Source organism: Bos indicus, chromosome 8 (assembly GCF_029378745.1).
Source record: "Bos indicus isolate NIAB-ARS_2022 breed Sahiwal x Tharparkar chromosome 8, NIAB-ARS_B.indTharparkar_mat_pri_1.0, whole genome shotgun sequence".
Lineage (NCBI taxonomy): Eukaryota > Metazoa > Chordata > Mammalia > Artiodactyla > Bovidae > Bos > Bos indicus.
The window spans coordinates 84,896,647-84,918,857 of NC_091767.1; the positions used below are offsets into that span (position 1 = coordinate 84,896,647).

A 22,211-nucleotide genomic window follows, 5' to 3' on the forward strand; every position below is an offset into this window, starting at 1 on the left:
AGGGGCAGGGACAGGTGAGGACCTTGGGCACCTTGCCGTGGATGCAGGAGGACTAGAAGGCTGGGCCTGCTGAGCCCCCAGTGTCCATCCAGAGAAGTCCTTGGGTGTCCAGCTCTTGTTGTGAGCCAGCAGGGGTCTCCAGTGGGGAGAGTATCTTCCGTATTCAGTACAGTCTGGCTGCTTGGGTTCAGGTGGCCCTTAACAGGGTGCCTGTAGAGGGCATGCATGTGCAGACACGTGCATAATTGGAATTTTCTTCAAACTGATGCTCCTTGGTGGCTCAGCAGTAAAGAATCCACCTGCAGTGCCCAGAGCTGCAGGAGATTCAGGTTCGATCCGTGGGTTGGGAAGCTTCCCTGGAGGAGGAAATGGCAACCCACTCCAGTATTCTTGCCTGGAGAATTTCATGGACAGAGGAGCCTGGCAGGCTACAGTCCATAGGGTCACGAAGAGTCAGACAAAACCAAAGTGACTTAACGTCCATGCTGGATGCTCTTTAACTATTGATACTTGCCCACTGTACTTAAGTACAGCAAGGCAGGGGATTGGTGTGTATTAATGTGAAATGTGTGCTTCTTTTTTTGTCTTTAAATGATGACTCATCACACTAGCAGCCACTTAATGTGAATACATCTGCATTTCTCTTCTCACCATGGATGGCGTTGATCACGCACACTAAACGATCACCTAGGTGATTGATCCAGATGCATGTTGGAGTGACAGTCTCCCTCAGAGTCGCAGTGTCTTTGCTTCTGGCTTTGGGGCAATAAAAATGCTTCTGATGTTTCTCTTGTTCTGATTTTTTATAATATCTCAAATAATTTCTTTGGAGCACTCAGAAAGGCTTAACTTTGGGATAATAAAATAAACGAGCTGCTTTCAGTAAGCAACCCTGACAGAATGGCAGTGAGCAGGTGTGGTCTAGTGCTCTGCACACAGGATCTTGAACTGGGCAGTGGGTCGCTGGATCTTTAAGACAGGATTGGGGTGGTTCCCCCCTGCACACGGTACATCCAATGAGCTGAATCTGGGGACTTCATTTCCACAGGTGGCCTTGTTAGGGTCATGGACACATACAGGGCGGTGATGCATCGCTCTGAGGGGGGTTGCTGCTGGTATTTCCCATTAGGAGAGGGCAGGCTTGCCTGGGGTCACCTCCCTGGGAGCCCCAAGCCCTGGGTGGCTCTCCTGGGTGAGGGGCAGCCCTCAGGTGTGCCCAGCAGAACGGGGCCCACCTTCCTTGTCTCTCATTTTCCCTTTCAGTCCCAGGACCTTCCTGCACAACACAGCAAACAGCCAGACCCATCCTGGACCATGTGAGCCCTGTGCCCCCCAGATGGTGGTGTTCTAAAGAGCGAGCTCCCAGGGCTGCGGTGGGAGTATCCGCATGCACAGTGCACATGGCTGTGACCTCTGGGTCTCAGTTTCCCCATCTGTCACAGAGGCCCCTGCTGTGGGCCTTCCAGAGCATGATGAGGCTTCAGGGATGTGTGGGACCAGTAGGTGGTATTTGGGGGAGCCAGTCTGAGGAACTAGGCCTGAGAAATGCCAACTGGGGGGTTTGTATTTTAAGGTGCTTTGGTTTCCTTCCCTTTGATTGACTTGAAACTCAACCCTTATGAGGCCTTTGGGTGGGAGTGGTCCCCCCTGTGCCCTTAGAGCCTACGTTGGAGAAGCCCCTTGGGCTTTCCACGGTATACCTTACTCCCGACCTGTTGAATGGGCCCTGTGTCATCTGACCTGAGACCTTCTGCCTGCCTGCAGGGTCAGTGCTGGCACATAGAGGCCTTGCAGCAGAACCATGACAGCCCTTCTCGTTTGTCCTTGGGTCCTGGGGCAGGCAGGGGTTCCCAGTGGGCTGTGGGTATGCATGACTTCTGCTGGGACAGAGGAAAGCCCTTCAGGGCAGGTTGCCATCCTCAGCGTCTGTGAGCTCCAGGAGCTGCCAGTGAGAAGTAGCCTAGAACCACTGCCCGGTGTGGACTTGCAGTATGCACTGTTCATCTAAACTAATGACACAGCCAGCTATTTTACCAGCAAAATGGGTTTATTCAGGCACAACAAAGAATTACGGTTTGAGACATGGTCTCTGGTGAGCACAGGCAAGTCCAGGGAACAAAGGAGAGGACCATTCTTTTATAGAGGAAAAGGGGGAGTTGGGAGGAGCTGCTGTTAACAGAGTCCATTGGAGGAAACTGGGAATTGGAAGTGCAGTGGCGCTACCAGTAGGTCTCTGTCTTTCTACATTTACCTCTGCTGGGTGTGACCATCTGAATGGAATCGCAGTATGTGGCTTCCTCTATCTGGTTTCCTTTCTCAGCACAATGCTTTTCAGGTTCGTCTTTGCTGTAGTGTGTATCAGCACTTCGTTCCTTTTTAAGGCTGAATAGTACTTCGTTGTATGGCAGCATTGCAATTTGTTTATCCATTCATCAGTTAATGGACATTTGGGTTGCTTCCATCTTTTGTTTATTGCGACTACCGCTGCTGTGAGTATTTGTGTACAAGGATTTGTTTGAGAAACTGTTCTTAGTTCCTTTGGGTCTATACCTTTGAGTGGAATTGCTGGATCATCTGATACTTTTATGTTTAACTTTTTGAGGAACTGCCATACTGTTTTTACATAGAAATTGTATCATTTTACATTCCTACCTGTGAGATGTAAACCACTGTGAAAGTCACACAGTTGTGTCTGACTCTTTGTGACCCCGTGGACTGTAGCCCGTCATTCTCTTCTGTCCATGGAATTCTCCAGGTGAGAATACTAGAGTGGGTTGCTGTTCCCTTCTCCAACGGATCTTCCTGACCTGGAGATTGAACCCGGGTCTTCTGCATTGCAGGCAGTTTCCTTACCGTCTGAGCCACTAGGAAAGCCCTGTGATACGAGAGCGTTCTAATTTCTTTGCATCCTCACCAGTCTTTGCTCTTTTCCCATTTTCTTTTTTTCAACTACAGCCATCCTAGTGAATGTGCAGTTGTATCTCTTGGTTTTGATTTGCATTTCATGGCATCCAGATGACTAACGATGTTGAGCATCTCTTCATGAGCTTGTTGGCCATTTGTATTTCTTTGGAGAAATTTCTATTTGGGACCTTTGACCATTTTAAAATTGATGTGTCATTTTTGTTGTTGAGTTGTGAAGTTCTTTATTCATTTCAGTGATAGACCCTTATTAGGAATATGATTTGCAGATATTTTCTCCCATTCTGTACAGTGAAAAGCCTTTTCACTTTCTTGATGTCCTTTAATGCAGAAAAGTTCTAAATTTTAATATTGTCCAATTTATCTCTTTTTCCTTTTGTTGCTTGTACTTTTTTTTAAACTTTTAGTCTTTTATTCACAATGTTTGGGCATATTAATTTTACCTTTTTTTAATGCTATTTTTAAAGCAACAGAGGAGGTAAGAAAATATCTTTTACTCTTGGAAATATTTTTAGCATGGTCTTCTTTAGTCGCTAGATCAGATCAGATCAGATCAGTCACTCAGTCATGTCCGACTCTTTGAGACCCCATGAATCGCAGCACGCCAGGCCTCCCTGTCCATCACCAACTCCCGGAGTTCACTCAGACTCAGGACCATCGAGTCAGTGATGCCATCCAGCCATCTCATCCTTTGTCGTCCCCTTCTCCTCTTGCCCCCAATCTCTCCCAGCATCAGAGTCTTTTCCAGAGTCAGTTCTTCGCATGAGGTGGCCAAAGTACTGGAGTTTCAGCTTTGGCATCATTCCTTCCAAAGAAATCCCAGGGCTGATCTCCTTCAGAATGGACTGGTTGGATCTCCTTGCAGTCCAAGGGACTCTCAAGAGTCTTCTCCAACACCACAGTTCAAAAGCATCAATTCTTCGGCACTCAGCCTTCTTCACAGTCCAACTCTCACATCCATACATGACCACAGGAAAAACCATAGCCTTGACTAGACGAACCTTTGTTGGCAAAGTAATGTCTCTGCTTTTGAATATGCTATCTAGGTTGGTCACAACTTTCCTTCCAAGGGGTAAGCGTCTTTTAATTTCATGGCTGCAGTCACCATCTGCAGTGATTTTGGAGCCCAAGAAAATAAAGTCTGACACTGTTTCCATTGTTTCTCCATCTATTTCCCATGAAGTGATGGGACCGGATGTCATGATCTTCGTTTTCTGAATGTTGAGCTTTAAGCCAACTTTTTCACTCTCCACTTTCACTTTCATCAAGAGGCTTTTGAGTTCCTTTTCACTTTCTGCCATAAGGGTGGTGTCATCTGCATATCTGAGGTTATTGATATTTCTCCCCGCAATCTTGATTCCAGCTTGTGTTTCTTCCAGCCCAGCGTTTCTCATGATGTCCTCTGCATATAAGTTAAATAAACAGGGTGACAATATACAGCCTTGGTGTACTTTTCCTATTCGGAACCAGTCTGTTGTTCCATGTCCAGTTCTAACTGTTGCTTCCTGACCTGCATACAAATTTCTCAAGAGGCAGATCAGGTGGTCTGGTATTCCCATCTCTTTCAGAATTTTCCACAGTTGATTGTGATCCACACAGTCAAAGGCTTTGGCATAGTCAATAAAGCAGAAATAGATGTTTTTCTGGAACTCTCTTGCTTTTTCCATGATCCAGCAGATGTTGGCAATTTGATCTCTGGTTCCTCTTCCTTTTCTAAAAGCAGCTTGAACATCAGGAAGTTCACGGTTCACATATTGCTGAAGCCTGGCTTGGATGTCCAATTCTCTTGTGACTCCATGGAGATAGCCTGCCAGGTTTCTCTGTCCGTGATATTTCCCAGGTGAGAATCCTGGAGTGGACTGCCATTTCCTTCTCATTGTTGCTTGTACTTTTGATGTCCTATTTGTGCCCAAATCCAAGGTCATGAAGATTCACCCTTGTGTTTTCTTCTAAGAGTGTTATAGTTTTAGCTCTCATATTTAGATTGTTAATCCATTTTGAGTTAATTTTGTGTGTGGTGTGAAGTAATTGTTCAGTTTCACCCTTCTGATATCTAGCTGTCCTAGCACCATGGTACAGCTCCCTGGGGTCTGCAGGGGCCCTGCCCATGGCTGCAGACTGTCTGTGGTGAAATGATGGGAGTGCCTGGGCTGTGAGACACCCCATCTCCCGCCTCCTGCCTCAGCCTCTCTGGACTCTGTGGTGACAGGTAGTGATGGCTTTCTTAGAGGCAAGCCTAAAGTCTGGCCAGTCCCCTCTGCCTCTCCCAGTCACACATAGTGAGGCCTTCCTTGACCCTCCCTCTCCATTTTGAGTCCCCCATCCCATACCTGTGAGTTACTGTCGTCACACATACTCTGCCCCAACTGCCCTCATACCACCTTCTCTTTCTCCCAGGGTGTTGCCGAGCTTTGCAGGGGAAGCACTTAAGGAGTTGCTGACTGCTGGTGATAATCTATTTCTCCTCCATTTCAGCTGTGTTGGAGTGGAAGAGGAGGAGGCCCCAGACATTGACATATACCACTGCCCAAACTGTGAGAAAACCCACGGGAAGTCCACCTGTAAGTATAGCACCATTCTGCTGCCCCTTGGATCTGACTATGGGGGTGAGGTCTCTGCTTGACCTTGATCCCAGCCCCAACTGGACCCTACCTTGCTGGAGTCAACTGCCCTGTGTGGTTGCAGCCAGGGGTCTCTGGTGCCTAGGGACCTCCTTCTGTCTCATTTATTGCTCCTCATGGCCTTAGTGGGCTGGTTGTGGCTCCTCCTGATCATCTCCTGCCTGCAGATGCATCTAGGGCCCCTCATGACCTTTGCAGAGAGCCCACCAGCCTCCAAAGGCCAGGACAGGGGTTGCAAACTCTAGCATTCGCAGTGACCAGGCAATGCGAGATGGGGACATAGCGTGGGAGATGTCCAAGGAGCCATCCATCGCAGCTCTGCCCAGCTGGCCGCTTCTTATCTATGTAGCGCTCTAGGAATGTGCATTATTGGGAACCTGTTCTCCTTCCTATCTCCAGAACTCCTTGCTTGGAATCTTAGGTGATCCCCTTTCTCTATCTTTTTTTCAGCAATGCAAAGCATTTTATTTCTTGTCAGTTCTACATTATTAATAAGTAAGAGTACAGAGAGGACAACTAATAGTTTTTTTTTTTTTTTTTCCTTAATTGAAGTATATGGCCAAGGAGTTTTGTATTTTTGAAATGCAAAAGAATTCCCATTCTCACACTACTATTTGTACATCACAATGACTTTATCACCCTCCCCTTCCATGTGGCCCTTTCAGGGTGTGGGGGGCACCTAGTGGGTGCTCTCCAAGGCATGGGCTCATCCAGGGTGGCTCTAAAGGGCCCCACATCAAGGCTGGGAGGCAAGTTCCAAGGCCAGGTCCACATGGGAGAAGAACCATGATCTGCCGGGGCTGGAGCCCTGTAGCCCTGGTGGGGTAACCCAGTGGATCCAGTGGGCATAGAGGTATGGAGTCCTGTAGATCCACTGGCACAGGGTGGGGTGGGAGCCCACCCGGAGCCCATCCCCAGCGGTCCTATTCTGTAGGCTGAGGCCAGCAAAGCAAGCCCAACCTAGCCCCTTGGGAAGCTGGGTGAAGAGTCGTCTTGCCTCACCTCGACCTTTCTTGGGCCTCTCTTTTTGCCTAGCCTGTGCTCCATCATCACTGAGTGACCATAGGAACTGTATTTATTTTGGCTTTTGTGCCCTACTTTCCAGCACATTGTGGGCATGTGGTAAATGCATGAGAAGAAGACAAGAAGGCCTGGTGGCTTCTGAACTTCCCAGGCATGAAGGTTCTCAAATTCCTAACTTACCCTCACAGCCCTAGAGGCTGGCAGCACTGCTGCTCGCAATATGTCTGCCCTAAAGTACCCGATCCTTCTGGTAATGGCTTCACAGCAGACACAGGAGGATGCCTGTCACCCCGTGGCTTAGTCTACATTTCTAATACCTCATGAACTTCCAGGAGGCTAGGGTAGATGAACAGGGTGTGCACCCGGGTCGGCACCTCGTGGCCCCGGGAGTGGGATGGGGGGCCGATAAGGGCTGGAGCTGGGAGACACCACCCAGCTGATGATAGGCACTACCCTGGGGTGTGCTCAGGGAGGCTGGGGGGCCAGGATGCCTCTATAGCACTGTCCTAGATCAGCAGTGTGGGACTGCCGCCTGGGGGGACCTGACAACCCTCCCTGACTGTGTGTGTGCATGTGTGCATTGTGTGTGTGCTTGCACATGTGCTTTATAAATTCTGTGACTCAGACTCCACTGATGGGCTGTGTGTCCATCAGGGATGAAAGCACAGATTCTAGCAGCTTCCGCCAGTGGGCATTCCCACACTGCCTATCACCGATCATTTTACATGTGTGTGCCCTGACCAGAGCCTGTCTGTGACACACTGGTTGGTTTTTGCTGCATGAACTCCAGTCACACCTGCGGGAAGGCCCCTTGATGACCCTGTGCCCCCTGGGAACCACCCAAGCCCACGCGCCTGCCTCCTTTCCCTGTCCTGGCCTGGGTGCGGTTTGTGGTGGGCACAGTGACGTGAGGACAGCAGGGAGAGGGCCAGGACAGGGTGGGGCGGGGGATGGAGCCCTGGGAATGGATGGAGGCGGGGCTCCCGGAGCTTCAGCTGGACCTGAGGCCACACCCCTCGTGCTTTGCCTTGTCTTTGCGAGCTCGCAGGGTTCCCTGTCCATGCTGTTGCCATCTGCCCCTTGGACTGACTTTGGTTTGTGACTCTCAGGCCCACAGGCTCCCATGAAGGCTCATGGGAGGCAAGTGACATGACCCTTAAAGTGATTCTGAATCCTAGTGTTTCCTCTTGTTGGCTCCATGACTGCGTAAGAGGTTTTGTTGTTCAGTCACTCATTCGAGTCCAACTCTTTGCGACCCCATAGACTGCAGCACGCCAGGTTTCCCTGTCCTTCACTGTCCCCCGGAGCTTGCTCAAACTCATGTCCATCGAGTCGGTGATGCCATCCAACCATCTATCATCTGTCATCCCCTTCTCCTCCTGCCTTCAATCTTTCCCAGCATCAGGGTCTTTTCTAATGAGTTGGCTCTTCTCATCAGGTGGCCAAAGTACGGGAGCTTCGGCTTTAGCATCAGTCCTTCCAATGAATATTCAGGATTGATTTCCTTTAGAATTTAAGGAAAATTTTTAAAAATAAATTTATTTATTTTAATTGGACGTTAATTACTTTACAATATTATATTGGTTTTTCCATACATCAACATGAATGCGCCACGGGTGTACACGTGTTCCCCATCCTGAACCCCCCTCCCTCCTTCCTCCTCGTACCATCCCTCTGGGTCGTCCCAGTGCACCAGCCCCAAACAACCAGTATCATGCATCAAAGTTGGACTGGCAATTCGTTTCATATATGATATTACACATGTTTCAATGCCATTCTCCCAAATCATCCCACCCTCTCCCTCTCCCACAGAGTCCAAAAGACTTTTAAGAGGTTACTTACTAATTTCTTATCTTTTCCTTCTCCCTGAGGCAAGCATTGCTGTCACACCTTTGGGATGGGGCAAGCTACGCTTAGGAGGGTGGGCTGAGCTGTGTTACCAAATGTCTTAGGGATACATATTGCCCCTGTAACCCAGAGGGGTCTGCTGAGTCCCCACCAGCTTCCAGCTGTCCCCTGGGTACCTTGTCAGAGGGTGTCTTGGGCCACCCATAGGCAGGGAAGGCTCAGCCTTAGAGCTCAGGAGGGTCTTAGACCCTGGGGAGGGAAGGAGCCCACCAGTCAGGGCTGCAGAGGGGTTCAAGAGTAGCCCCTGTGAGCTCAGACCTGCCTCACAGCTTCATCTTTGGCTGTTGTCCCAGCATACCTGCTCCAGCCACAGTATCAGGCATATTCCAGCCTCTACACGAGGTGCTTGAAGCTGCCCAGTCCTGAATAAGGGCCCAGGAAGCCCAGATGGCCCAAGACTGCCACTGGCCCCTGGTCAGCAGGGGCCCCAGGCCCGGCTCCTGGAAGGCAGAGGAGATGCTGCTTCTTTCTTCTGCTGCCCACTGCTGCCTGCATATGTGCTGTCTCTGGGCTGTATGCCTCCTCCAAGACTCAGTCACCCCATGTGTCTCCTGGCACAGGGCCCTCCATACTCACGAGGAGCCCAGGAAGCCAGAACCAGCATTAAAGATGAGACACAGAGACACCCACTAACTTGCCTAGAGTCACACAGCTACAGGATAGGTGGGCAAGAAAGATTTGGACTCCTCTCTGGGTCTGGTGGGGCTTCCCTTGTGACTCAGCTGGTAAAGAATCTGCCTGCAATGCGGGAGACCTGGGTTTGATCCCTGGGTTGGGAAGATCCCCTGGAGAAGGGAAAGGCTACCCACTCCGGTATTCTTGCCTGGAGAATTCCATGGACTATGTAGTCCATGGGGTTGCAAAGAGTCAGGCATGACTGAGCGACTTTCACTTTCACTGGGTCTGGTGCTGCCACCGGAAGTTCTAGCTCCAGCCCCTCCTTTGTAGGACCTGGCCTGATTTCCATAATATGCACTTGCACTTTGGTCTGGGAGACCAAGCATGATGTATATATCACCTATTTTAGGAGACAGTCTCAAGGAACTATGACTTGATGAGACAGGGAAGAGGTGGCAATTTGGAACAGAGGTCAGCTCAGCCACCCCGCATCCAGTGCCTTCCGCTTCCTGCTTTAGGCAGGTCCCACCCAGGAGCAGTCGTCAGCTCCCTTCATCCCCACAACCACTGAAATGCAGGAGGACTGCAGCCCCTACCCGATCCCTGTCTGTGAAGGACAGACACTCTAAGGGCCCCGCCAGCTCTCCCTCACCTCCAGTCACATCTCTGCCTGAGAATCATGTTTAAAACCCTGCGAGGCAGTCCCCCAGGATGGGTCTCCATGCCTGGCCCATCTTCACTCACTGAGTTATCCATGGCTGCCCTGAATGGGGCCGAAGGTATCAAGGAAATAGCTTCCTTCCCTCTGGGAGCTCGAAGTCCAGTAGGAGCATGTGTTAGTGTGTGTGCATATTTGTCCTTATGTGTGTGTGTGTCCTAGTGTGCACGTGCCTGTCCTGGTCCCGTAAGGGCATGTGTGGTTGTGTGTGGATGTGCATGTGTGTACGTGCGTGAGCATGTGTCACAGCCCAGGAGGCACAGGTGTGCATTCTCACGTGTAAAAGTCCAAGAAGTGTGTGTCCAGTGCCCTGGGAGCAGGTGTGACAATACGATACCCTGAGGATGGGCAGGCAGTGGTGGGCAGGGAGTGGGGAGGGCAGTGGGCATAGAAGATGGGGCTGGGCTGCTCTGCCTATGAGTTGTGGGTTGTCATGGCAGCAAAGATCCCAGTGGGGAAGGACAGCAGTCTGTGCTATTTGAGGGCAAGTCTGAGGGTAAGACAGGTGAGAAGGGTCCTGAAAAATGACCGTGGGTGGGAGCTTCTCAGGGGGCGCCTCTGAAGAGTTCTCAGCAGACTAAGTGCTGAGTGAGGTGGGGCCCTAGGAAGCCCCAGCTTTGAGTGCCATCATCTGAGCCAGCAGGTTGGGAAGTATGGGGTAAGAGGTGAGGTGGGGGCTGTGACTCAGGATGTGAGAGGTGGGAGTTCCTGACCATGTGTCAACTCGGGGTCCTGAGAGGCTGGGGAGGCTGGGTGGGTGGGGGCCAGGGAACCCCAACTTCTTTGCCTCTGAGAGGTCTGAGTCTTGCAGCATTCATGGTGGCTGCCCTCCTGGCTGGGTCTCTGCAGGCATGAGGAGGGGAGGGTGTTGCAGGTGACGACCTGCCTCCTGTTTCCCCCACAGTGAAGAAGAAGCGAACCTGGCATAAACATGGCCCCGGGCAGACGCCGGAAGTGAAACCCGTGCAGAATGGCAGCCAGCTCTTCATCAAGGAGCTGAGGAGCCGGACCTTTCCCAGGTGAGCAGCCTGTTCCTCTCCAGCCTGAGGCTGGATACGCACCCCGCACTGGGGCTCCAGGGCCATGGGCTTCCCTCCAGGGGAAGCAGCAAAGTCCCAGAAACTCCAGGTGCTCCCAGTATGGGAGCTGATCTCTCCCTTCTCAGCACCTCCCCAAATAGGTGATTGTGACCTTCACAGCCCTGGAGGGAAGAGTCTTATCTCCCCCACCTGGTATGGCCCTTCCGACGGCACATTCCTGAGAGAGAGCCACTGTCCCCACTTTATGGACCAGGAGTGGGGGCTGGTATCCAGCCTGATGTGGATGTGGCGGGTCCTGGTATCATAGCCATGGGCTTTCCTCTGTGCGCATGGCCTGGTGGGGTGTCCCTGGTTCTTCTTAGACTGCCCCTCCCCCTGTACACCCTTGTCCTTGTGAGGGCAGAGGGCAGGATCAGGGTCACGGAAATCACTTCTGGTGAGGGGGGGCACCCTGACTGTGCGGACATGTGGTTGTATAGACAGCGGCTCTGAACCACCCTTGGCCCTTCACAGCTGGAAGACAGTTTCTGTTTGTCTGACAAAGTCTTTACTCCTTTTTTTTGAAGGATAATTTGATGGACACAGATTCCTAAGTTGGCGGGGTTTTTCTTTTAACATTTTAAATGACTCATTCCATTCTCTACTTGAGTGCAAGGTTTCTGGTGAGAAATTCAGTGCAACTTCTTTCCTTGCTCCTCTATGGATAAGGTATTTTTCCTCTCTGGCTTCTTTCTTATTTTCTTTTTTCCCATCTTTATTGAGATATAATTCATATACCATATAATCCATCCATATGAAGGGTACAATTCAGTGTATTCACAGCTCTGTGCACCACACCAGTTAATTTTGAAGGGTTTCCATCACCTCAAAAATAAATTTATGATCCACATTCCTCCTAGAAGTCCTGCCACTAATCATGCTTTCTATCACTGTAGATTTGCCTATTATGAACATTTCATCTAAAAGAAATTATATAATATGTCGTCCTTGTGACTGGCTTATTTTACTTAGCATAATATCCTCAAGGTTCATCCAGAGTGTAGCAAGTGTCAGTGCTTCATTGCTTTTTTATGGCTGAGTAATATTCCCTTTGGATAGACTGCATTTTGTTTATTCATTCATCAGCTGATAGAAATTTGAGTTATTTCTGATTTTTGACTACTGTGAAGAATTCTACCATAAATATTCTTGTAAAATACCTTGTTTGGACATATATTTTCATTTTTTTAGGGGTAACTTAATATATAATTGTTTGAAGAATTGCCAGGCTGTTTCTTTTTTTTTAATTAATTAATTTTTTTTAATTGAAGGATAATTGCTTTACAGAACTGTGTTGGTTCCTGCCAAACGTCAACAGGAATTAGCCATAGATCTGCATATGTTCCCTCCCTCTTGAACCTCCCTCCTACCTTCCTCCCTACCCCACCCCTCTAGGTGTTATAGATCCCTGGTTTGAGTTCCCTGAGTCATACAGCAAATTCCCACACCACTTTCCATTCCCACCAGCAGTGTCTGAGGGTTTTAAAACATTCTCCGTGTCCTCACTAGAATTTGCTATTATCTGACTTTTTGAGTTGCTTCCCTTGTGGCTCAGCTGGTAAAGAATCTGCCTGCAATTTGGGGGACCTGGGTTCAATCCCTGGGTTGGGACGATCCCCCGGAGAAGGGAAAGGCTCCCCATTATGGTATTCTGCCCTAGAGAATTCCATGGACTGTATTATCCATGGGGTTGCAAAGAGCTGGACACAACTGAGTGACCTTCATTTTCATGGTGGTTCTATCTATCTATACTTGCAGGTGTGAAGTGGTCTCTCACTGTGGTTTTAATTTGAATTCCCCTGATGACTAGTGATGTTGAGAACATGAACCTTTTCATGTTCTTGTTGGGTATCTGTCATTTGCCCATTGAAAGTTGTTTTTTGTCTTTTTGAATTGTAAGAATTCTTTGTATATTTTAGATACAAACTCCTTATTGGATATATGATGTACAAATCCTTTCTCCAATTTCATGGGCTGTCTTTTCACTTTTTTGCTGTCTTTTGAAGCACAAAAGTTTTAAATTTTCATTCAGATCAGATCAGATTAGTCACTCAGTTGTGTCCGACTCTTTGCGACCCCATGAATCGCAGCACACCAGGCCTCCCTGTCCATCACCAACTCCCGGAGTTCACTCAGACTCACGTCCATCAAGTCAGTGATGCCATCCAGCCATCTCATCCTCTGTCGTCCCCTTCTCCTCTTGCCCCCAATCTTTCCCAGCATCAGAGTCTTTTCCAATGAGTCAGCTCTTTGCATGAGGTGGCCAAAGTACTGGAGTTTCAGCTTTAGCATCATTCCTTCCAAAGAAATCCCAGGGCTGATCTCCTTCAGAATGGACTGGTTGGATCTCCTTGCAGCCCAAAGGACTCTCAAGAGTCTTCTCCAACACCACAGTTCAAAAGCATCAATTCTTCGGCACTCAGCCTTCTTCCCAGTCCAACTCTCACATCCATACATGACCACAGGAAAAACCATAGCCTTGACTAGACGAACCTTTGTTGGCAAAGTAATGTCTCTGCTTTTGAATATGCTATCTAGGTTGGTCATAACTTTCCTTCCAAGGAGTAAGCGTCTTTTAATTTCATGGCTGCAGTCACCATCTGCAGTGATTTTGGAGCCCAGAAAAATAAAGTCTGACACTGTTTCCATTGTTTCCCCATCTATTTCCCATGAAGTGATGGGACCGGATGTCATGATCTTCGTTTTCTGAATGTTGAGCTTTAAGCCAACTTTTTCACTCTCCACTTTCACTTTCATCAAGAGGCTTTTTAGTTCCTCTTCACTTTCTGCCATAAGGGTGGTGTCATCTGCATATCTGAGGTTATTGATATTTCTCCTGGCAATCTTGATTCCAGCTTGTGTTTCTTCCAGTCCAGTGTTTCTCATGATGTCCTCTGCATATAAGTTAAATAAACAGGGTGACAATATACATCCTTGACGAACTCCTTTTCCTATTCGGAACCAGTCTGTTGTTCCATGTTCAGTTCTAACTGTTGCTTCCTGACCTGCATACACATTTCTCAAGAGGCAGATCAGGTGGTCTGGTATTCCCATCTCTTGAAGAATTTTCCACAGTTTATTGTGATCCACACAGTCAAAGGCTTTGGCATAATCAATAAAGCAGAAATAGATGTTTTTCTGGAAACTCTCTTGCTTTTTCCATGATCCAGCAGATGTTGGCAATTCTGGTTCCTCTGCCTTTTCTAAAACCAGTTTGAACATCAGGAAGTTCATGGTTCACATATTGCTGAAGCCTGGCTTGGAGAATTTTGAGCATTACTTTACTAGCATGTGAGATGAGCGCAATTGTGCGATAGTTTGAGCATTCTTTGGCATTGCCTTTCTTTGGGATTGGAATGAAAACTGACCTTTTCCAGTCCTGTGGCCACTGCTGAGTTTTCCAAATTTGCTGGCTTATCGAGTGCAGCACTTTCATAGCATCATCTTTCAGGATTTGGAATAGTTCAACTGGAATTCTATCACCTCCACAAGCTTTGCTCGTAGTGATGCTTTTAAGTCCAAGTTATTTTTTCTGTTGCTGCTTGTGTTTTTAGACAAAAACAAAAAGAAACTATTGCCAAATTTAAGGTCATTAAGACTTATGCCTATGTTTTCTTCTAAAAGTTTTGTAGTTTTAGCTCTTATATTTAGGACTTTAACTCATTTTGAGTTAATTTTTGTATATGGTATGAGGTAAGGGTCCAACTTCATGCTTTTGCATGTGCATATCCAGTTCTCCCAGTTATTACAATGATTATTCATTTGCCATTGAATTATCACGGTACCCTTGATGAAAAGCAGTTAACCATAGATGTTTAGGTTTTTTCTGGACACTCAATTCTGTTCCACTGATCCATATGTCTCGTATTATGCCAGTACCACACAATCTTGATTACTGTAGCTTTGTAGTGAATCTTGAAATTGGAAAGTACCTTCCAACTTGTTCTTCATAAAAAATGTTGTGGTCATCTTTGTGCCTTGTATTTCCTCAGTATTTCAAGTTCATCATGTGGGTTTCTGCAGAGTAGTCAGGTGGTATTAAGAGAGGGATTGTGTGGAATCTGGAGATCAGTTTTCCATTATTTCTTGAATCCCACTCCTTCCTTCAAGATTTGGTTTCCTCCTTGTTGAGTTATATCCTTTAGTAGTTCTTCCAAAAAAGCTCTATAAAAATATTTTCTGTGTCTGACAATATTTTTATTTCATCTTTATTTTTACATGATTCTAATTTTCTAAAATGGATCTAAAATTCTGGTTATAAGTTATTTTCCTTTAACTCCGGAGATATTATAATATTGTGTTTCTTTTGACATTTCTTGCTACTGTTATCAGCCTAGTTGCTGGAGTTTTTGTTTTGTTTCATTTTCATTTTTGGTGAATAATCTGTTTTTCTGTCTGGAAACTTTTGAGATTTTTTTTTTAATTTATTTTTGATATACCATAAGTATACTGTGAAGCTTCTAATGTGCATTTGCTTTTATTTATCCTTCTCAGGATTCAGTAAGCACTTTTAATTTGAGGTGTCATATTTTATCTAAGTTCTGAAACATGTTCTGTTTTCTGTTTTAATAGCACTTCTTCCCCATTCTATCTTACTTTTTGAAATCTTTTTTTTTTTTAATCAAATTCAATGTTGTTTAGCCAGCTACCATTTAATGTATCTGCTGAGTTGTAAACATTTCAATCATCATATTTTTCTTTTCTATAATTCCTATTCCTTTTCATTGTTGCCTATTCTTTCCCCTCCTTCTCTGATCTTTGCTTTATCTTCTCTTTATCCCTTTGAATGGGTTTAATGTATTTGTCTTAAAATCCCCTTTACGATTATCCTATTATCCTCAGTCCTTGGGCTCTACTTCTCTGGGCAGATGAGGCTGCTGGCCCTTCCTCCTGGGGGTTTACCTCCTTGTGTGGGGCAAGATGCCCATGGCAGCCAGTCTGCCCTGGGCTCTGAGGTATCCCCACACAATGGTTCATATTTGCCTCTTGCTGGGCCCCCATGGGTTTTGTAGTTCCAGACCCAATCCATTGGGTATTGTGTGAATCCAGAACTCTCACTAGTGACTAGAAAAGAGCCTGGGATTCCAGCTTGTCAAGGGCAGCCTTCTACCTCCCACTGCCTTTTGGCCTCCGTGGCTGACTCTGCTGTCCCAGTGCTCCCAGAGCTTCTCACAGCAGTTGCCCAGCACACTCCTCCTTCTTCCTCACCCTCTGCTCAGTCCTTCTGGATTATCCCTAACACTCCGCCCAAACCCCAGAATCACTCTTCAGTCCTCACTTAACTGGCCCTTGTTAACACATGGCAGTGGTGCGGGCCCCCCACCTGGAGTCAGATGTCCTCCGTAGAGGCCGTGACACCATGCCATGCTGGCTGTCCTCCCTGCCTGATCTCCCCTGCTCACGGCTCTTCTCAGGGATTCTGGGAACTCCGCTCGGTCCCCACTATCTGTTTCTCTGGCCTCATAGATTGTCCCTTGGCCAGCGGTTCCTCAGCTTCTTTCTCCAGCCACTGGTCCTTCTGAGCTCCTGACCTGTCTGGATGTGCACCTGCATCCACTGGCCAGTCCCAACAAGTGTGTCCCTCCTCAGTTCTAGGTCTGCTCCAACCCCACTCCTGCCCCAGTCCCTTGATCACAATGACCAGTCCCTCGGCTGCTCACCTTTGCCCAGACATCATCTGATTCTTGAGTCTGCCACCTCCCTCTCACTGTCACCTTCTGGTGCAGGCACTGCATGCTGAACCTCCTCCTCTGTGGTCACCTGCCCCACCCTGGTCCTGCTGCTGTCCACTGTATGTCTGCAGAGCAGCCAGATGAACCTCTGACTGTCACTGCCTTGCTCAAGCTGTCCAGTGGCTCCCCAGTGCTCTTGGCATGAGGTGGCCTGGCCTACCACTGACTTGGGTGCTTCCCTCTGCCTCCCTGCCCCAGCCACCCTGGTTCTTCTCATTCATCACACTTGTCACATTTTCCTCTCCCCAAGGCCTTTGCTAGTACGTACTCTCTACTCGGAGCCCTGCCCCTCTCACTCCCATTCCCCCAGGCTTCAACAGGCCCAGTCTGATCCTGCTTCCTGTCCTCTCCGCTGTAGCACTGCTCTCAGCTGTGGGTTAATGGCATTTCATGCTTACCTGATGAAAACCCCTCTCCAGCATCAGCCTACAGGGGTCTTTGCAGCTGGGCCCCACAGGTCCCTGGCACCCAGGGTGGCATCCAGCACACAGGAGACAGGAGAGCTGCTGACCACAGCACCTCAGCCACCCTGGGTCCTGTGTTTAGCTTGTCCAGGGGGTAGGTTCTCTGTGAAAAGAGGTTTATCTCCATCAGCTGTGCCCTTAGGATCTAACCCCTGTGCAGCGGTCTGACCTCTGAGCACTCAAGAAGAGTACTATTGAATGAGGGGCGAGTGGAGAGCAGGGAGGTTGAGGAGGGATCTTGCTCACACCTCTCGAGCCTCGCTCTGTCACAGTAAGAGGGACAGGTGTGGCGTGTCCCCATTCTCCACTCGCCACGGCCCTGGACTCCTGGACCTCGAGGGTCTTGTGATGAGTGTGTGTGTGGGACTCTGCCATGTCTACCCTGTAGCTGCCCTGTGACCACTGAGTGAGGCGTTCCTTCTGGGGCATGGGGGCAGAGCTCAGGCTAGAGCTCAGGCTCCATGTTTCCAGCCCTGAGGCCCTATCCAGGCCTGTCATGGAGGCTGGGACCTGGGCTTGACGTGACCTCCGACTTGTACTTCCCTGCAGTGCAGAAGATGTGGTAGCCCGCGTGTCGGGCAGCCAGCTCACACTGGGCTACATGGAAGAGCATGGCTTCACCGAGCCCATCCTTGTCCCCAAGAAAGAGGGGCTGGGCCTGGCGGTCCCAGCCCCCACCTTCTACGTCAGTGACGTCGAGAACTACGTGGGTAAGTGTCCTCTCCTGCAAGTGAGTTATGGGTTCCCTGAGCCAGGAGTCGCTGTATACACTGTGAGCTGGTATGACTCCGGGTCCCTTCCCAGGCTCCATAAAGGGGGTTCTTCTTAGAACGAGACCCCATGCCCCAGCAAATGATGTGTGACCCAGGCCTCCTCCCTTCTCAGTTACTGTGCCCACAGAATGGAGGCTGCATGGCGTCCCCTGGCTTTGATATTGTTGGGTGCTAATGATAGTCATGCCTGGGAGGGCCTCGACTGTGTGGCCCTCTGCCCCTGAGCTTTGTGCCATGTCCTCCCCAGCTGACCTCCCTCGTTTGCCCCAGGCATGCCTTCCCGTGGCCCCAGGGCTTCCTGTCCTTCTGGACCCCTTTGGGTTCTCACTGGTACTTTCGGTGCCCTGTCTTGTATTCCCCGCAGCTTTCAGTGCTATGGACCCACTTGATCAGGACACCTCTGGGTGGGGCAGGTGCTTGTACATGCCGGCATCATCTGACACAGAGAGGCCAGATGTAGCCTCTCTCCAGGTAGCCCAGCATCATCTGGCACAGAGAGGCCAGCATGCACTTGCAGTGACCTCGGAGGGGCTGGTGGCCACACTGCCCTGGCTCTGACGCTCATGGTTGCCAGGGCTTGGGGTGGTCACAGGGATGCCTGGGTGACCAGTGCGGAGAGGGGAAAGGAAAGACCCTGAAAAGGCAAATGCCCTGGCCCGCTCTGGCCACATACCGGATGGGAGGGTACAGGTACTTGAGGCCCTCAGACAAGTTGTTCAGTCTATGAGCTCTTGAGCCTCTGCATCCCTAATGCTGTGAGTTGTGGGTGGGGGGCAGATGGGTATGAGAATTCAGGGGGAGCGTCTGTACAAGCCACTCAGGAAATCAGTGGCATTCTGGAGAATGGGGTTGGGATGGGAAACACCCTTTCTCTGGAGCCCACCAGGAGAGAGCCCAAGGATGACCAGCTTGTGCTAGGGAGGAAGCAAGGACTCACATTTTCATTCTGGCAGTGACAGCTGTCCAGGGGAGTTTGTGCCATGTCGTAGCACCTATAATAACAGATAATATTTAGTGAGTGCCTACCAGGTGTCAGGCATTTTTATAAGCTATTTTTACATAGGAGCTAGTGTTGTCCTGCTCACAACTCTGTCCCTAGGCCCCAGGCTCAGCCAGCTGCAAAGGGTAGGGCCAGCCCTGCCTCGGATGCTGCTTCCCCTGCTGCCCGATCAGCTGTGCCTTCAGGAGTGGGAAGAGGCTTACTGAATAAGGGAGGAGATGGTCCAGAGGTCTAAAGGTCTTTCTTTCACTTCTTGGGTTTTTTTTTTTTTTTAATGCAACTTTTCATACACACACAGAATAAGAGAAGTAAGCAGTGAACCCCTATGTATCCAGTACTGGTCAGAGAACCCACCAGCTTTGAGGTGTTAATTCATCTCCCCAACTCTGTCTTCCTCCAATTATTTGAAAGCAAATTTCTGGTACATAACATCATTTTACCCATGAAGATTCCAGTACACAGCACTAACAGTTTTCAAAAATGTATAATCACAGTTCCATTATTTCCCTTTATTACACTAATAATAATTCCTCAAAATCACCTAAGGCTCACCTACATTCTCCCCACATGCCTCAAAAACACCTTTTTTTGTATTTGGATGTTTGAATCTGAATCTGCACAAGACCCTCACACTGGATTTTAGGTTTTATATCCCTTTAGAGGGCAATGGCAACCTACTCCAGTGCTCTTGCGTGGAAAGTCCCATGGATGGAGAAGTCTGGTAGGCTGCAGTCCATGGGGTCACTGAGAGTCGGACACAACTGAGTGACTTCCCTTTTACTTTTCACTTTCATGCATTGGAGAAGGAAACTGCAACCCACTCCAGTGTTCTTGCCTGGAGAATCCCAGGGACGGGGGAGCCAGGTGGGCTGCTGTCTGTGGGGTCGCACAGAGTCAGACACGACTGAAGTGACTTAGCAGCAGCAGCAGCAGCAGCAGCAGCAGTCTCTTCTGTATCAGCCCCCATCCTTTTCCCATTCCCTTGGTCTGTTGGAGAAAGACTCTCCTGGAGAGTCTTTCATGTTTGACTTGGGAAAATCTTATATTGGGGATTTGGTTAACAGCATCCTTGTGGTGTCATTTAACGTGTTCTTCTGTCCCAAGTAGTTCCTGTAACAGGTGGTTGGAGGTTGCTTAGATTTGAGTTCATGTTGTTGGCAGGACTCCTTAGGGTAGGGGTGCTGCCACCCACTTCTTTTCAGTGGTCTAGGCAGTGCAGCCTCAACTGTCCACAGAAAGCTCCATCAGCCTTTGAGCTCATTGGCTGAGCCGTGGTGAGGACTGTTGCAAAGGAAGAGTTGACTACTTCTGTCCTTTTCTCTTCTTCTATTGTGAGTCTTCTGTAAAGAACTTTTCCTCTTTACTTGGTTATCCAGAATGCTATGTCTGTCACTAAAATATTTTTACCTTGAACTTGCCCCATCAACTATAGAAAATGTACGAAAAATGTTTTTCCTTTTATTTATCAACCTTCAGAATGTGGAGTTGATGTCCTAGAAATGCAGTTTTTTTGATTTAAAAAAATTTTAAGTGTAAATATGTCCCATGTATTATTTTGGACATATCTACACTAAAAACACCTCCATTGTTTAGCTGAAGTTTAAGTTCATGTGGTGTCCTGTATTTTTATTTGCTTATCTGGCCAGCTTAGCTGAGGGTCCTGATTGTGCCACCCCACTGCACCAGGGGATCTTCATGGTCACCCAAGGGAAGGAGTGGGCAGGACAGGTGGGAGGAGGGTCAGATCTCAGAGCCTAGAGCCTCAGCTTTCCGCCCTTCCTTTGGTTGTCTTCAGAGGGTGAGTGAGCATTCTCTCTGCACATCCTGGCCCCCGACCTCATGGGAGGCCACGTCACCATCCTGGCTGCACTCACCCTCCCCTGCTGCCTCCCCAGGCCCGGAGCGAAGTGTGGATGTGACAGACGTCACCAAGCAGAAGGACTGCAAGATGAAGCTGAAGGAGTTTGTGGACTATTACTACAGCACCAACCGCAAGCGGGTCCTCAACCTCACCAACCTTGAGTTCTCTGACACCAGGTGAGTGGGGCCAGGGCGGAGGGATAGAAACACTGGTTTGGAACATGCTGAAGATTTAAAGAGGAGGGCCTGTGACTGAGGCTGTTGAGGTCAGGGTGGCCTAGTTTATGATGTGTGACTGTCTTGTCTGAGCAGGCATGACCCTGAAGGCAGAGATGTGCCCAAGGCAGCAGGAACACTGAAGCCCTGTTCTCGGCTTGGCTGAAGTGTCACCGCACAGGTGCTGCTGAGCTGGGCGTTTTCGATGCAGTATTGTGCGTTCTGTCCAGGACAGTGACATTTAAAAGAATCACAGGCTGTCTCTGCCTTTTCTCATCTTCCCTGGAGATGAGTTATCTGGTCTGACATGGCCCAGCATGGCGAGAAGTTGCTGCACCCTGTTGTCTGTTCTGGAGGGCAGTGGCTTTCCCTTCGCCCGGGCTGTTTATGAGCAATGACGTTTACTCTCAAGGCCCCATCGTGCTCAGTGACACTAGCATGAGCCCACCTGAAAAGTCTCTTTCCAGCTCTCCAAGAAGGGAGTTGTTTCTGGGGTAGATAGTTCTCGGGCCTTCTCTTCGGGAGGAGAGCCCAGTGTTAGATGCCTGCTGTAGCTCCACCTAGCAGCTGGGCTCCTTCTGCCCGCTCTGTGGACCTCGGTTTGCTGCCCGGTAGAATGGGAGCAATGCCATGTAGCCTGAGGTGGAGAAATAGGTGTGGGACTCATATCGCAGAGCACCTTGCCCTGCCTCCCCAGGGGGCATAACAAATGTGCTGATGGTTCCTGTCACTGTGACCGCCCTTCTTGTCCCTGACCCCAGAATGTCCAGCTTTGTGGACCCTCCTGACATCGTGAAGAAACTGTCCTGGGTGGAAAACTACTGGCCTGACGATGCCCTGCTGGCCAAGCCCAAGGTGGCCAAGTACTGCTTGATCTGTGTGAAGGACAGCTACACCGACTTTCACATCGACTCCGGGGGCGCCTCTGCCTGGTACCATGTGCTCAAGGTGAGCGCGGGCCTCTGCTCCCCATGGGCACCCTGTCTGAGCCCGAGGCAAGACCTGCTCTTGACCAGAGCCGGCAGGACCGTCTGTATCCCCACAGGCCTTAAAAGTGGCTAGCATCAGGTAGGAGGAGGGACAAGATGTTTCTTCACAGGAAGGACACAGATGTTGGGCCCTTGGGGAGTAACTCAGGCCCAGAGCAGCGCATGTGTGGTGCTTTTTCTAAAGATTGAGGCTCATGAAGCAATCGGAGGAGGCCCACTGTAGTGGTGACCAAATGCGGTGTCTGGGGAAGGGAGAACAGTGCTGGGGAGCCTTCCTGAAAGAGGGGG

The 22,211-nt window shown here is 49.2% G+C and overlaps 1 protein-coding gene across 5 annotated transcripts in view; it reads left to right on the top strand.

Annotated features, from left to right (window-relative positions):
- PHF2 (PHD finger protein 2) overlaps window positions 1-22,211 on the top strand; it is a 92,898-nt gene that overhangs the window by 47,196 nt on the left and 23,491 nt on the right. For all 5 annotated transcript variants that reach the window (XM_070795149.1, XM_070795148.1, XM_019966608.2 and 2 more), the window contains exons 2-6: window positions 5,398-5,483; window positions 10,715-10,829; window positions 17,635-17,795; window positions 20,754-20,895; window positions 21,696-21,882. In XM_070795149.1, the coding sequence (XP_070651250.1) occupies window positions 5,398-5,483; window positions 10,715-10,829; window positions 17,635-17,795; window positions 20,754-20,895; window positions 21,696-21,882 (691 nt within the window). The remainder of the gene's footprint in view (window positions 1-5,397; window positions 5,484-10,714; window positions 10,830-17,634; window positions 17,796-20,753; window positions 20,896-21,695; window positions 21,883-22,211) is intronic.